The sequence below is a fragment of the Suillus subaureus genome (assembly GCF_016647635.1).
Source record: "Suillus subaureus strain MN1 chromosome Unknown BJ212scaffold_41, whole genome shotgun sequence".
Lineage (NCBI taxonomy): Eukaryota > Fungi > Basidiomycota > Agaricomycetes > Boletales > Suillaceae > Suillus > Suillus subaureus.
In genome coordinates this window covers 242,836-257,328 of record NW_024538597.1, presented here as the reverse complement: position 1 = coordinate 257,328, position 14,493 = coordinate 242,836, and the positions used below count along the sequence as shown (strand labels likewise).

General features: G+C 47.3%; 7 protein-coding genes across 7 annotated transcripts; 5 read left to right on the top strand and 2 right to left on the bottom strand.

The window, feature by feature from the left end:
• Positions 1-454: 454 nt before the first annotated feature.
• On the top strand, positions 455-2,122 carry BJ212DRAFT_728278 (uncharacterized protein). Its single transcript, XM_041343931.1, has 12 exons — positions 455-568; positions 619-715; positions 771-793; positions 845-875; positions 930-962; positions 1,015-1,091; positions 1,148-1,211; positions 1,267-1,350; positions 1,408-1,518; positions 1,564-1,604; positions 1,664-1,689; positions 1,736-2,122. Exons 2-12 carry the CDS (start codon positions 643-645, stop codon positions 1,881-1,883), a joined length of 711 nt encoding a protein of 236 aa, XP_041188299.1. The 5' UTR covers positions 455-568; positions 619-642; the 3' UTR covers positions 1,884-2,122.
• A 1,109-nt stretch (positions 2,123-3,231) lies between these two features.
• Positions 3,232-5,584, top strand: BJ212DRAFT_1281602 (amino acid/polyamine transporter I; the record flags this gene model as incomplete). Its single annotated transcript, XM_041331628.1, has 14 exons — positions 3,232-3,345; positions 3,398-3,460; positions 3,518-4,072; positions 4,171-4,196; positions 4,250-4,278; positions 4,335-4,358; positions 4,408-4,471; positions 4,523-4,562; positions 4,612-4,656; positions 4,710-4,809; positions 4,847-5,036; positions 5,090-5,302; positions 5,366-5,383; positions 5,440-5,584. 14 exons carry the CDS (start codon positions 3,232-3,234, stop codon positions 5,582-5,584), a joined length of 1,626 nt encoding a protein of 541 aa, XP_041188298.1.
• Positions 5,585-5,778: 194 nt separating this feature from the next.
• BJ212DRAFT_1385728 (NADP-dependent oxidoreductase domain-containing protein) lies at positions 5,779-7,632 on the top strand. Its single transcript, XM_041336816.1, has 10 exons — positions 5,779-6,043; positions 6,100-6,210; positions 6,267-6,345; positions 6,411-6,486; positions 6,537-6,573; positions 6,634-6,778; positions 6,853-6,906; positions 6,983-7,065; positions 7,129-7,283; positions 7,337-7,632. The coding sequence occupies exons 1-10, from the start codon at positions 5,998-6,000 to the stop codon at positions 7,493-7,495; spliced, it is 945 nt and encodes a 314-aa protein (XP_041188297.1). The 5' UTR covers positions 5,779-5,997; the 3' UTR covers positions 7,496-7,632.
• BJ212DRAFT_1385722 (reductase AKOR2) lies at positions 7,633-9,157 on the top strand. The gene is made up of 9 exons (XM_041336815.1): positions 7,633-7,806; positions 7,864-8,053; positions 8,113-8,188; positions 8,250-8,286; positions 8,343-8,487; positions 8,537-8,590; positions 8,646-8,728; positions 8,782-8,936; positions 8,991-9,157. The coding sequence occupies exons 1-9, from the start codon at positions 7,746-7,748 to the stop codon at positions 9,117-9,119; spliced, it is 930 nt and encodes a 309-aa protein (XP_041188296.1). The 5' UTR covers positions 7,633-7,745; the 3' UTR covers positions 9,120-9,157.
• On the bottom strand, positions 9,158-10,324 carry BJ212DRAFT_1385716 (uncharacterized protein). The gene has a single exon (XM_041336814.1). The coding sequence runs from the start codon at positions 10,154-10,156 to the stop codon at positions 9,326-9,328; it is 831 nt and encodes a 276-aa protein (XP_041188295.1). The 5' UTR covers positions 10,157-10,324; the 3' UTR covers positions 9,158-9,325.
• Positions 10,325-11,338, bottom strand: BJ212DRAFT_1385715 (uncharacterized protein). Its single transcript, XM_041336813.1, has 2 exons — positions 10,917-11,338; positions 10,325-10,857 (listed from the first exon to the last, which is right to left on the bottom strand). Exons 1-2 carry the CDS (start codon positions 11,163-11,165, stop codon positions 10,753-10,755), a joined length of 354 nt encoding a protein of 117 aa, XP_041188294.1. The 5' UTR covers positions 11,166-11,338; the 3' UTR covers positions 10,325-10,752.
• Positions 11,339-12,776: 1,438 nt separating this feature from the next.
• BJ212DRAFT_1590301 (uncharacterized protein) lies at positions 12,777-14,383 on the top strand (the record flags this gene model as incomplete). The annotated part of the gene is made up of 8 exons (XM_041342483.1): positions 12,777-12,807; positions 12,907-12,957; positions 13,131-13,254; positions 13,284-13,383; positions 13,502-13,744; positions 13,789-13,807; positions 13,872-14,132; positions 14,218-14,383. 7 exons carry the CDS (start codon positions 12,777-12,779, stop codon positions 13,940-13,942), a joined length of 639 nt encoding a protein of 212 aa, XP_041188293.1. The 3' UTR covers positions 13,943-14,132; positions 14,218-14,383.
• Between the last annotated feature and the right edge of the window lie 110 nt (positions 14,384-14,493).

The following is a 14,493-nucleotide window of genomic DNA, read 5'->3' as shown; positions in this document are numbered from 1 at the left end:
CATCCATGGCCCGCTTTGACATTGTTAACTCACCCTGATCCGCGTCAAGCTTGATTTATCTGATCAAGCCCGGCAAATCGCACACTTAGGCCCATGCATGACCACACATATTACGTGACGACCAACCGTGCCGTGTCTGGCAAATCGTAAGTTATTGTTCCGTACACGGAGAAGTTACACCTCAACGTTCAGCCCTGCAGGCTGAATGTTGTAGATAAAGGTCTCTTACGAGTGCAGCGTACTACACTCATTCTATCCTCATGAATAGTAGTCATCACGCTCCCTCTGCTCGAGCTGCACTGCTGCCACCTCAAGGTATAAATGTCAATGTCGTTCGAGGGCTTTCATCTTTCTTGTGGTACCCCAACTGACGGCCCTTAATGTGCCCACAGAATGTCTTTAGTGAGTTATTCTATCTTGGACAGCTCACCATGCTTATAAAACTTGCTAAAAGTCGTCCTTATAACGATTGTAGTGCGTTATCCTGTGATGTTGCCAGAGTGGAACGAATGACAACACCGTACACTCGGACTAGGTGTACGATTTCGTGACTAACCTGGGCGACGAGGTACGCGATGTATCTCATATAATGGGGCGGTTGGTTCAGAACTCCAACAGCTTGACTACCTCTTGGGCTCTGAAATGACACTGACAAAAGGACTATTCCTTGGATGTCGTTATACACCCTTTGTGATATGCGCCTTGCACACTCGACGTACGCCGGCCGCTGTCTTGTTCTTACAACTCACTAAACGAGATATTGTTCGCAGTGCTCCTCTCACCGAGCATTGAGGTATGCGTGCCACTAAGAAACACAGGAAAGTTTGACTTACGATGGTTCGAGGGTTGCCCGGGGCTTGCTGAAAGTAGCATATGTTAGTGCGCGGAGTCTCCATGATCTTAGTACTCGCCCGCCGACATGATGATAGTGTTCCTTGGGATCGTTTTGCTATGTGCGGAGTGTAAGGGATACATTTTATCGGATGAATATCACTAAAGTCGGCATATACCTAGGTGTCTTTGTCCTTCGGACATATGCGTTATGGAACTGTGATCGACGTGTTCGAATAGCGCTGTTTGTATTGTATTTGGTGAGTACCCCCACCCAAGACAGCCTTTTAACTTCCTTGCTTTCAACTCTCATTAGGCTTTTTTCGGTGGGATAATAATATTAGTACTGGCATGCGGGCTACAATTGAAGACGGCTAATTGTACGTCTTTTCAATTTGAACGCCACTATTTATGTCTGGAGCAGGACTCTTGCAGTCACACCAGGTTGTTACTCCCATACTTCGGTATCACCCATGTTCATTCTCGCGCCCTATATCCTTTTGTTACTCCTTGAAATTGGTCCGTCGTTCATGGCCCAACCTGGATATTAAAACTAAAGCTACAACTCTTGCGCAGAGATTGTTGGTCTCACCTTTTACAGAATGATCAGATACTACCGTGCCACACGTTGCCGGCTTTTAACATTGATGGCACAATACAGCGTAGGCTATATCCTTGCTGGGCTATGTGAGCAAATGTAACAACGTTGATACGCACACTGATGTTTTATAGTATTCACCGCAACCAATATCGTTACGATCTGCTTTGTTCCGGTATGTATCCTTAATGCCTAGACATTCTCGATTCGCAAAATAACCTTTTGGTTCTACAGGGCGATTATGGCCCAGCGCTTGAAGCGTGAGATGTCTTCAACGAGAAGTTCGTGCATGCTCATTGCTTTTAGGTCACAGATCGTGGCACAGGCTCTTCTTGCAACTCGAATGCAACTTGACCTATGGAAACTTGATCGCCACTCACCGACAACGGCTCCTACATCGGACTTCACCGAGTACGATCAAACGGATTTGGAATTCGAGTTGTCACAAATTTAAAGAGCTTCCATCATACCCAGTGGTACTGCACCAGTAATCTAGCAAAATTTGGTGCAAGCACGATGACGAGTCCGTCTTCCTCGAACACATCTTCTAATTGTCACCTGACATGCTGAGTGGCGAGACTGGTGAAGTCAACCCGCCCTTGAGTACACGATGGGGCATATCAGGGATTCCGTGAATTGCAAGGCAATGTACATGTTCCTACCTCCAGCCAAACAAGAGTGGCGAGCCCTGTTTCAGTGTATAACTTTGCTGTGAAAGTGGAGTTGGTTCTTCTAGTTCCGTCCAAAGTTGATTGGACCCTTGTAGTGCTGGCAAAGGGGTTCTTACTCGTCTTGGTACCCTGTGCGGCTGATTCAGTCCTATGGCACTGCTAGTCTCCCTGGTACTGCACGCGACCGAGTAGGCTGGTAGGTGGTTTGGTGGCGCGGTTGCAAGTTCCCATCAAGTCTGCGATCACTCCCTAGTGATGTCGAGCAAAGAGATCTCGTGACGAAATCTGGCAGGACCAAGCAGGACCTGCAGGCGACCAGCAGTAGGGTTTGGATGCTGGTCAACATTACAGGCGGTGGAGTGTGTATCTCGATATTCCTGATGCAGATGAACGGGAGAGTGAACTTGAAGTGAGGAAAATATTATTTGCTTTGATCAATATGTCTCTGGCTTGTGTGATTGACGACATGGCCGCTTAATCAGTGATAACTTTGATGCTACGTCTTCAGACAAGTCGTAGCTCCTTCGCTGCCGGTGCACCCATTAAACATCGACATGCTTCGCAGAGGGCCCAGAGAGAGAGTAGTCATTGACTGATGTAGCTAGTAGAATGTGTGCCTATATTATGATGAATAAAATAACGAAAGAATGGTCATGAATTATGCACACCAGCTTCCGTCTGTCAGAGGCAGGCACAGCCCTATTACGTATACTCCACTCTACACCCACTTATTTATACCGAACTGCCTTATATCAGTGCGCATTGGGTCTGTCAAGGTCCCCGCCTAGCATTGAGCAGACGAAGGAAGTAGGCAGTTACTTTTACTTCTATCAAGAGCTCCAGCCAAGCTTGAATTCAGCTGACTCGGAGTTATGTGGAGTTGTCGGGGTAACTTGAGGGCCGCCAGCTGTCACGCGTTGCAATACAATCCTTAGATTTTGATTGTGTATGCGTAATATTGCACATGACAATCAAATTTCACCTTATCGGATGGCAGGCTAGGCTAGGCTAGCGCTACCGTGGCATCATGCATATGGAGCCCACATCACCACCGAGTAAGCCGGAGGTTCATTAAGGCTCGTTCATTCTACACTTCAAGTTGGTCGGTTTCTGCATCTACGCGAGGCTCCAATGTCCGACACAACTGATGATGACGACCACCGCCTGGAGGCCCTTGGGTACAAGCCTTCCTTCCGGCGCGAGTTTTCGAATCTTGCAACTATCAGCTTTGCATTCAGTATCATGGTGTGTTCTGTCCATTCTATGGCCCCAAACTCATTTCAGATTTCAATTACAGGGATTGTGTTCAAGTATCGCAACCACTCTCAACACGCCACTGTTACTTGGAGGTCCTACTTCCGTACGTCATAACTTAAGGTCACTTCTCACTAAGGCGTTGAAAGAACTTCAATCCCAGGTTACATGGTGCTGGTTACTTGGATCATGTATGTGCTTCACTCTTGGGTCCAGCATCGCAGAGATAGTGTCTGCATTTCCTACATGCGGGGGGCTATATACGGCGTCAGCTCAACTCTGTCCGAAGTCCCATCGCGCCATCGTAGGCTGGATCGTAGGTTGGTTGAATATCCTTGGTCAGGTCGCGGGAATATCATCAACAGAGTTCGGACTCGCAAACATGATATGGGGCGCAGTGTCAATATCTTCTCCGACATTTCAGCTGACACAAGGGAAGACGGTTGGATTGTTTGCTGGCCTTCTCATTGTCCATGGACTCTTGAACTCGTTGGCGACACGGTACCTGGCCTTCGCTACCAGAGGCTTCGTGTTCGTGAACCTCGGTACAACTGTCGTTATCATCATTGTTTTGCTAGCGACCACACCTCGTTCAGAGATGCATCCAGCGACCTACGTGTTTGGAAGTCAAGGAATTATAAATCAAACGGGGGGTTGGAATAGTGGCATCGCTTTCTTGCTGGGTTTATTAAGTGTACAATGGACAGTACGTGACAAGGTTATCAGTCATAACTTTTACTTACCTCAAAATATAATTAGATGACGGTAAGATTAGACAGTTTTCAAAAGTCGATGTAGACTGGAACGGTGTGACAGGATTATGACGCGACTGCTCATATTTCGTATGTACTCTTCATGAACGCTTGGTGCTCAGTTGATGCATCTTCAATCTCAGCGAAGAAGTTCGTCGTGCTGCGTACGCAGGTATGTTGGATCACTGCAGAGCGTCTATTGTGGAGTCCTCATGCCTTGCCTTCCAGCCCCTGCTGCGATATTCATTGCTGGTAAGCTTCGATCTTTGGACAATTCGTAATAGTATCAAACGAATTCCAGTCATCGGGACCGGGATATTGGGATGGCTATTGAACGTCGTCCTCATGCTGTGTTCAGGTCCAATGTAAGTTTCCACACGTTATCTATCCCCACCACTTCTCATGAATACAATCAGAGAAAATCTGCCAGGAGTATCTGAATCTGCATTCTTGCAGGTATGGCACGAATCATGGAGTGTAAGCGAATGAGCTCACTACGCCACAGATAATGGCTTTGCGCATGGGCACACCTGTAGCGCTCTTCCTTTGGGTAGCTATTCTCTTTATTTGATACGTAGTGGATCAGGCTGATTGTATAATAAGAGCTTCGTATGCCTCACAGCGTTCTTCGTTGCACAAACGGCACTGCAGGCATGCTCTCGTACTGTCTATGCTTTCAGCCGTGATCATGGCAAGCAACAGTGTCTAGGAAATATTACATGTCCTAACCAGACCCTCAGGTTTCCCCGACAACGGATACTTCGGTCATATAGCAAATTCTACTAGAACACCCCTGCGCGCCATCTGGCTTACTACTATCTTGGCCATCATTCCAGGTTTCCTCGATCTAGCCTCACCAATTGCCGCGAATGCCATCTTTGCACTTACTGCTATTGCGCTCGATTTGAGTTACATTATTCCGATATTCTTGTGAGAAGGTTTTGTCGTTCTTATCGCTTGGTTGACCAAAGGCAAACTTCTAGGCGTCGCCTCTACGCAAATCATCCGGACGTGAATTTCCGCCCAGGACCGTTCTACATGGGACCAGGTCTCCTCGGTTGGGCAGCAAATGTTACTTGCATAAGCTGGACGCTTTTTGTCTGCGTCATTTTCTCGCTGCCCACGGTATTCCCTGTCACGAAGATTAACATGAATTATGCGTCCGTAATCACCGTCGGAGTTGTTTTTCTTAGTGGGTGGGCACGAATAAGTTCTGTTTCAAGTTTAGAGTAACTAATTGTCGCATGTCGTCGGGCTAGGGTGTGGTATGTTCTCAGGTGAGTTGTTCATTCAACGGTGTATGTTCAACAATCTCACAATCACGACCGTCCAGCGCGCATCGACATTATCATGGACCTACGTCCAACCTTGATGCAGAAACTAAAGCTCGGCTCGGTTTAGGGGAAGTTGACGCGTCATCTGTCAGCGAGAAAGAAAAAGATCGTGTATTGGTGTCTTTGACTTTGAACTCTGTGTAGTGTCGTGCACCCTCTATTAATTGTGTTTAGAGGAACAGCGCTTATGATTTGGTTCTACGTCCCTTTGTCGCCACAGCCATTAGGTATGGCATGATACTGATGAGTGCTTGCATTTCGACTTGTTACCATCCTACCCCCCAGAATTACTTACATTTGAATATGGATGGCACCATTGCTGCGCGGTTTATGCGGAAATTTTGGACCAGTTTCCACTTCACGTAAGCAGGCGTCCCTGGTAAGTGTAACGTTGAACTTGAACCTTGATCAAGCATTGGTCTTCCCCGCTATGCCATATGTAGCGCTCCGTATTGGACCAGACTGCGTGGCAATTGGACCGCCACGTTCGCACCCTTTCGTACCTCCCAACAACACACACGATCCATCTTCAAATTGCTTGAAGTGATCTTGATTCAATGAAATCACTGCAGTTGAACAACGGGGTAACTATGCCATGCATTGGTGCGCTCATGGACACACCTGATGTGTCATAATTCTATATGAACCGATGTTTCTAGCACTCGGATCATGGGTAGGGACTGACCCCAAAGAGTTAGCACGAACGTCTCCTTGGCTGTTGACTGCGCTTGAAGCAGGGTACAGGCATATCGACACAGCAGCATTGTACGGTATGTCCGAAAATGCATATTTCGAGCTAAGTTTGTGACAGCCCATGCGGATGCAGGCACCGAGGGCGCTGTCGGTGAAGCCATTAGGCAATCTGGTATACCTAGGAAAGACCTCTACATCACCACAAAGCTTCCGTGAGTCACTTTGTTACCTAGCGCTCGTAGTGAATGAATCAACTGCGGTCTGATCAACTTGATAGTTTCCATCACACCAAACGCGTACGTGAGTCCCTAGACAAAAGCCTGAAACGCACCGGACTCGACTACTTTGATCTGGTAAGCCAAAATATCAGCTTCCCCCTGGATAGCTGTGTAACTCGATACAGTATCTCGTTCACTGGCCTCAAGTTGTGGTTTACAAAAGTGAGTTTTTGAAATTATCATGTATTTAATTAATTTATCAGCGCTGATGATGCTCCATAGATAATAACCCCATCCCATTGAACGCGGATGGGTCGATGATGCTTGATGAAACATCTGATTTTAATGATACCTGGAAGGAGATGGAAAAAGTTCTTGCCAGCGGTAAAGTCAAATCGATTGGCGTCTGCAACTTCTCGATAAAAACGTAGGACCGAAATCTGATTTTTCCGTCCTAAATTGGAATGACTGGCTCACATGACGTTTGCTCTCGTATGGCAGGTTGGAACGGCTTTTAAAGACGGCCAAAGTCACGCCCGCTGTTTTGCAAATCGAGTAAGTGCTGTGCTGCGTATTTACGGTATAGGAGCCGAGAACTGCGGTCGGACATCAAGCTGATTCCGCGACACAGATTACATCCATATCTGGCTCAGAATGAGCTTTTGCAGTGGTGCAAGGATAAAGGTATAGCGGTTGTCGCCTACGCTGCCACTGGTGGGTCGGAGAATTCATATTGTACTCATCAGTGACGATATGATTATTGATCACAACGTGCAGGTTATGCCGTTGTTCGCGAAGATCCGATCATCGTGGCACTGGCAAAAAAGTACAACGTTACTCCAACACAGATTATCCTATCATGGCACATCGGACGCGGGACAGGCCTCGTTGTGAAAAGTGAGAATGTCAGCAGGCAAGAAGAGAATTTGAAAGTAAGTTTAGAGATGGGAGTTCCCAGCTTCCCTCTCTAATGGCGCGTTGACAGGTGATTGAGCTACATGAAGAGGATGCAAGACGGGTTGATGCGTTGGACAAGAATAGAAGGCTATGTATACTGCCTGATAAGCAGGGAAAGGTGTTTGGGTGGACTTTCGATCGCTTGGGATGGCAAGAAAGAGTGCTTCAAACAGAAGCAAAACTTTGAGGTAGATTTGGAATTACGCTGGAATGACTTGTGTTCCATTTGAGCTGATAGATTTCATTTGTCCCTGCTGTAAGTGCCATAGTTGTTGTCTCCCGTTGGGTAGGCCCCGCGGACAATCCCAAAAGCTGGTCCTGTGATGATAGTTGTGCCGGGCCGCTCGGAGTATTGTCACTGCGGGACGCCTTGAGCATCCCATGGCTCTCCGGGTATTTGTGAAGCTCAGTCAACATTAACTTGAATCCACCTCAACATGTCTGAATGGCTAACGAAAACGTTGACCTTGAACACAGGGGCCAAGATTCCCATTGTGGGTAAGCCCAGCTCTTGCCGGAGGGAGCTTTGACATGCAGGCACTTATAAAAATATAGGTCTTGGGGTATTTACTAGCAGAGATCCTATTGAACAAGCTAAAGCGACTCCTTGGGTCCTTACTGCCTTGCAAGCCGGTTACAGACACATTGACACAGCATGGATATACGGAACAGAGAAACCTGTTGGAGATGCAATCAAGGCTTCTGGGATTCCCCGTGAAGAGCTCTTCATTACCACGAAGCTTCCGTAAGTCTGTTTCCGCCGTTTCTCTTCGCCGTGTTTAGACCATTTTTGGCTTCTATCAGTTGGAACCACACCAAACGCGTGCAATGGTCTATCGATCAGAGCTTGAAGAACGCGGGGCTAGACTATTTTGACCTTGTACGTGAACCTCAGCTCATTGCCAAGATAATAGTGCCTTCTGATGATGGTACCGCTGTAGTACCTGGTACATTGGCCTCACAGCGTGGCGTATGACGGTAAGAAATGCTGTATTCATAGAATGATTTTTACCGAGTGGTGCGTACACGTGCAGAGAACGAACCTAGGCCGCGAAACCCCGATGGTCAGATTAAACTGGATGAAACAGGCAACTTCAACGATACCTGGGCCGAAATGGAGAAGGTCCTCGCCAGTGGGAAGGTTAAAGCAATCGGACTCAGCAATTTCTCCATCAAGACGTAAGTATCTTTGTGTGGGTGAAGGCTGCTCTCTAAATGACGTTCACAGGATGGAAGAATTATTCAAGACTGCTAAAGTAATGCCGGCTATGCTTCAAGTCGAGTGAGCATTGCGTAAATATGACCTATTGGGAGACGAAACTTTACCTTGGCATTAGGATGCACCCATATCTGGCACAGAATGAGCTGTTGGCTTATTGCAAAGAGAAGGGTATTACTGTAACAGCATATGCTCCGACAGGTCAGTTGAAGGATTCCTCAAGCATGTAGTCATAACCTCACTTTGGTATGTAGGTTATGCAATTGTACGTAAAGATCCGACGGTGGGTGAGATAGCCACCCACTATGGAGCCACCCCTACGCAAGTTATCCTTTCGTGGCACGTGGGTAGAGGCGTCGTAGTTATTCCGAAGAGCGCGGATGCTGGACGACAGAAGGAGAATTGCCAGGCAAGTCTTGACAGACATTATCATATAATAGTGGTGGGACGTTAATTTTTTCAGATCTTGAACCTGTCAGAAGTAGATGTGCAGATCATCAACGGGCTCGAAAGAAATCAGCGCGTTTGCAACAAGCCTGACGAGTTCGGGAACGTATCAGGGTGGTCCATGGAAAGGCTGGGTTGGATGTGATGAATTCAGACAACAGCAAATTTGCAGTTACTTATACAGATGTATTTCATTCCCCAACGCTCCTGCAATAGATATCAATTTGAATACTTGAGTACAGAGTACAACAGGAAAAATCTAAGTGCCATTATCATGGGTAACGGGCGGTATACGAGTACCTAAAGTCGTAATGTTGGCATGCACCTGCCTCACTGCATAGTCATTCATTGTCAAAATCCTCCCAAACAACTCTCGTCCGATCCGTCAAGAGCGGAAGATGAAAAGCCTCCATATAGCGCATAGGACGTGTGACTGGGTTTGTTGCGTGGTTCATCGTCCATGGCATATGCTCCATATTTGCTTCCTCGCTCTCGTTCCCATGGACGGTCCTTCTGTCTCTGACGGCGAACTTTATGCTCGTCGTTAGGAGAAGGAGGATAAGGGAGGAATGGTAGAGTCGAGTGAACTTTGGGGCTATGATTAGGATGATCGTATGACGGTGTCATTATATAACCATTAGGATCCCCTAGAGCACGGGGGGGCCATGGTATTGACGGAGCAGGTTTTAAGGAAGCGTTATATGAATCTGAGGAAGAACCATCACTCTCGTCCGACCCAGAAGAGAGGTCGGGAATCAAAGGAGGCTGTGTTGGGGAGTTGCGCCAAAGAGTGGATTGCGACCCATCATCAATGCCGCCCAGATTTGAGGGCGAAACTTGAGATTGATGATTGAATACGGCACGAGGATGAAGGTGAATGCCGTGCTGTGAAGGTTTCGAAGGAGATGACGAGCTCACTGGACGTTCCTCGTCCAGGGTATAAGTACGTCCCGGGCACCCGCGCTCAGGTAGAGCACATGTATTTGGTGCCACAACAATGGGAGAACGGTCATAGGTAGAAGAGGGGTATGCCAAATAGGTTCGAGTCAAAGCCGGGGATGGGGGGAAGTGAACAACATGAAGTCGTTCTGGTGAGCTAACGACACGACCATAGTTCGGAGTTGTTTGTTGATTCTTTAGAATAGGACGAGGGCGGGATGTTGAGGATGAGGGGGTATGCATGTCACTATAGAATAGCACAAAGTCTAAGAATAAGCTCGAGCTCGACGTCGGAACCGACGAGCAAAGGTCGCCAACAGGATGTTAGCAGGAAAACAGCATGGTGAGAGATGAACTTTTTAAGAGAACTAATGGATATGGACGGTGCTATGTATTTGGTGTGGATTTGGTCAAGCTTTGTTTTTTTCTTTCTTTGTGTGGCTGATGATTAAATTATGTAATTTGATCCGGGTAATGTCGCCCAACTCCGCGACATAGTACCATACTATCTTTATCACAACTTTCTCCTTACACGACATTGGAAGGTTCAATCGATCTCTAGTGCCAACATTATAATATGGTGTCTCTGTCGACGTCGTCATATCTTCCTGTTACGCCCTGAACATAATTTGATAGCGGCTGACATCTTTCAGGGCCACCGCTGTGCACACCGGCTACCGCGTGCTGTTGTCCGAGTACGATGGAATCAGCCCTCAAACGTGTATCAGAACACTGGTCGCCAAGTGCCTGCTTTTCGGCTATGTTATCTAGCCTAACTTTCGGATATGAGTTCTACATGAATTCAATTCTGCTAACGTCTCGAGTTACTATCGAAGATCTCACACAGAATCATTTCCGAATACACTATCATGCCGAGCCCTTCGCTGCCCCCCCAATATTGCTCTACGTCTACTTAATACATGTGTTGCTCTCAGTAAGGCTCGGTAAGATAGACTTTGGTTTCCCGACAGTAACCAACAACTACCAACAATATCTACTTCAGTCTGACAGATGTTCTTATTTTCCGCCTTGTTTGGGACACGACTTCACCGATATTCTGACTTCCCGGTTCCTTGGCGGCCTGGCCACTCGCCGCTTTTCTCCCTCTTGTTCTTCTCTTCGAAGCTATTTTGAGCTTTCTCGTACACTGCCTGATGTCTCCGCAACGGACACGTATATTCTCAACTGCACAAGTCCAAGAAGGATCGCAAAGGACATGACGTGTCACTTTATGACTGGCTCTGCAGCACATGAAAGAAGTTGAGTTGAAATGCTCTGTATTTGACCCATATGTGATCTTCCCATATATCCCATGAGCGTCACTCGCCGAATATGGCGTCGTGCCTCAGTCGGAATCAGTTCTATCCAAGAGGTGCGTGCTTCTGTATCTTAATATCTTAAACAGGCTAGCGTGGTGAATAACTGCCAGCTTAGGTGAAGAGAGTGATCTTCTCGGTGGAGTAATCATTCCTGGACCCTGATCAACATACCTGCCATCCTCCGCCATGCGCCTTTTTTGCCTGTGGAGAAAAATCACGAAATAAACGTCACCTGAAACTTGCGATCACTGAGGAAAATGATGCGGAGCCTCAACCTTGTCGTCCCGGCGTCCCTTGGATTCAACCGCAGTCAAACGCTTGCGCGGTATTTGCCATGACTTCTGACATCTCTAAAGAACATAACCGCTGCCCGAGTGCACCTTGTAGCAGAAGTCTCACACACTTTAGGCAGGTTCTTACCAGCATCAAACGTCCTCTCATACGATGTACGACTAAGACATGGTTGGTTGGTGGAACATGTTTCGCACACATTTAGCAGTCCATTCCATTCGGTTTTAAGCAGGAACTGGTCTTCCAGCTTCTTGAAGATGCCCATGGGGTTGACGCATGGCCCCCTATAACCTCCCACGTCACGGCTCGCACTATTTTCTAGGGTCAGCTCAGTACCAGTCGGTACCTGGCTACGTGCATTGAGGCGCCAGTATATCGATTCACTGATAGTCACCCGAAGAAGTCCGCATTCAACTCTCGCTGTGCTCTCCGTTCTACCGCCAAAGATAAGATCATGATGCAACCGAACTGTAACTGTCCGGATGAATGCAGTTGGTTATGTGCCGTTGTGACCCCTTTCAGGCTACCTCGGGTAGGATGCCCTATCATGATCAGCCTGACATCCAAAAAAGTAGTCCTCATATCATGCACTCAAGAGCGGCGCCTTTCCGGCCAAATTCCAGGATACAAGAACTTTGATCCGTGTTTGTTGAAGGTGTGCATCGAGATGGGTAGTACATGTATAGCACTGAAATCCCAGCCCAACCATACCAGTGTGCAGTGTGCGGCCGAAACATGAATCAGCAGGAACGAGCGCAATTGTGAATTGAAGGCCTTCATGATGACGAAGACAGTCACAGTCTAGTATATTTGCTATCACCCGGATCCGAACTGATCACTTACGACGTATGTACCATAAGTAACATTCCACCAGAAACGAGAGGAGCCCTGAGGGACCGATCCTCCAGTTCCTTGAAAACGTCACCATTAAGGAGAGGATGTGTCTTATCGACATAAAATCTGATACAGAGTTACAGAATCTTGCCATTCGCACCTTTTGTCGACAAAGTCGTCGTGTGGTAAATTGACGTGAGAGAGCATGACAATTGCCAAACACGCGTTCTATCCTCGTGGTCGTTATGTACTGATTACGGTAAACAGGCGGAGCCACAATCGGGAAGGAACGATCATTATTATGGTCTGGCTACATAGAAGAGAACTAGGCTGGTGATCTTACGATCGAGCTTCTGTCGTGAGGCCGTATGTACTAGGTATATCTCAGTGTTTGAACAAAGATATCCAGTGAACAAACCATGTCAGAGCTGGCTAATTCGCGCAGGAGGGGTACATAGAGGGTGGCAAGAGAAAGGGAGTGGTAAGTCGGAGGGTGGAGCTAACGAAATCTTAACGTTGTATTTAAATTTAGCTCTCCCTACGCTTCAGAATGTGTCACCACTCAGGGTTCCGCTCACAATGAAGCACCGGAGTGGAAGGGTGCGTGCCTCGCGAAGCGCTCGGAAAATGCCACTATTCCTGAGTATTCAGGGGTTCACTCGCATTACCTGCGGAGCGAGCATGAATGGTGACGTTAAGCACGCAAACACTGCAGGGCTTGAGTATCGCGTGAATGCTCGTGACATGATACAAATGTTATGGTTCGGATCTAGTAAGGTTCATCACGTTTGATGAATTGGTCTATGTCGGCGTCAGTTGTTGTCCCCAAAAGATGAGCACCCGTTATGACGACTACATAGTTGCAGCCGAAGAGCCAACCTTACTAGTGGTGACAGTGTAGGCAAGTGGAGCTGATTCCCTATTAGAGGATGGGATGCAAGCCACATGATTGATAAACGGAACTTGGATGCGAGTCGAAAATGGAGGAAAGATGAAGGCCATCACGATGGAAATGCTATCGGAAAGGTGATGAAACTAGGATGATTATTCAGAATCAGACGCATGAAACCGTCCCAACACACCTACTCTACTTGGAGGCACTTTGAGGTTGACGTCCTTTATGTGGTACTGTGTGCAACTGCAGGACCATGGTACGAGTGATACCGCCCAATGGCCGGTAGAGCTTTTCCATAATTCCATGGAATGGGAATTCGAGAACAGGGATAAAGACTCAGAGGTGACGCCTGCCAATATTTGCGGCTGCCGAGTAGGACCAGAAGAGCACGAATTACATAGTACACGGGCAACAAATTGGTTGTTTCCCGCGGGAAAACTGTTAGAGGGAAGAAGAGCGCGGGAGTCTGAGCCAACGTCAACGTCTACCTCGGTGCGTGGTTGAACTTTACGTCTGCAATTTGGCCATGGCCAAAGGTTTACAACGATACAATTAGTACGTGTAACGTCATAGTCACTAGGAACGAAATCGATGGCATTTGCCTGATTATATTTTCCAGGAGTTTTTACCTCTCGAGCGCTCCGAGTCGAACCCAATTTGCTCAGCCTTCTAGCATGTTATGACCCCTAGACTTTGTTCTCAAAGTTTTATATTTGATGGCTCAGCAGAACGCAACTGATACATATCACTCTGCCTTGATATGTTGTCCTTCGAATCGAAGTGTGAACTTGACAACAAGTTTCATACCAACAGACAAGTAACACGGACCTTTTGGTGCAGAGACGGCCCGGAAAAGCGACAATAATGCCATTGGTTTCTTGTGAGTTGTCGACCGCTCTAACATAATTTCATTTTTGGATCATCAACGTATGACTAACTCCCGTCATCACGCATGCTGCCTCCAGTTGCTAGTGATCGGCCAACTCGCTAGTAGAATTCGAATCTCCGAACCCCGAGAATGGTATCTAACCTGGAGCCTGTGATCCCCTTTCCAGATAGTTATACAATGTGTCGTGTCATTACATGTCTTACGTTCATTTTGAATGAAGTGGGGCATTCGCTCACCGTCCCAAGCTATAGGGCAAAAGCGCCGTTTAACGCGACTCTGATTTTTAGGTGATTGATAATGCCGCAGCTTTGCTCATTGCATTCATCTCAGCCGGCGTACTGTACATAATTGG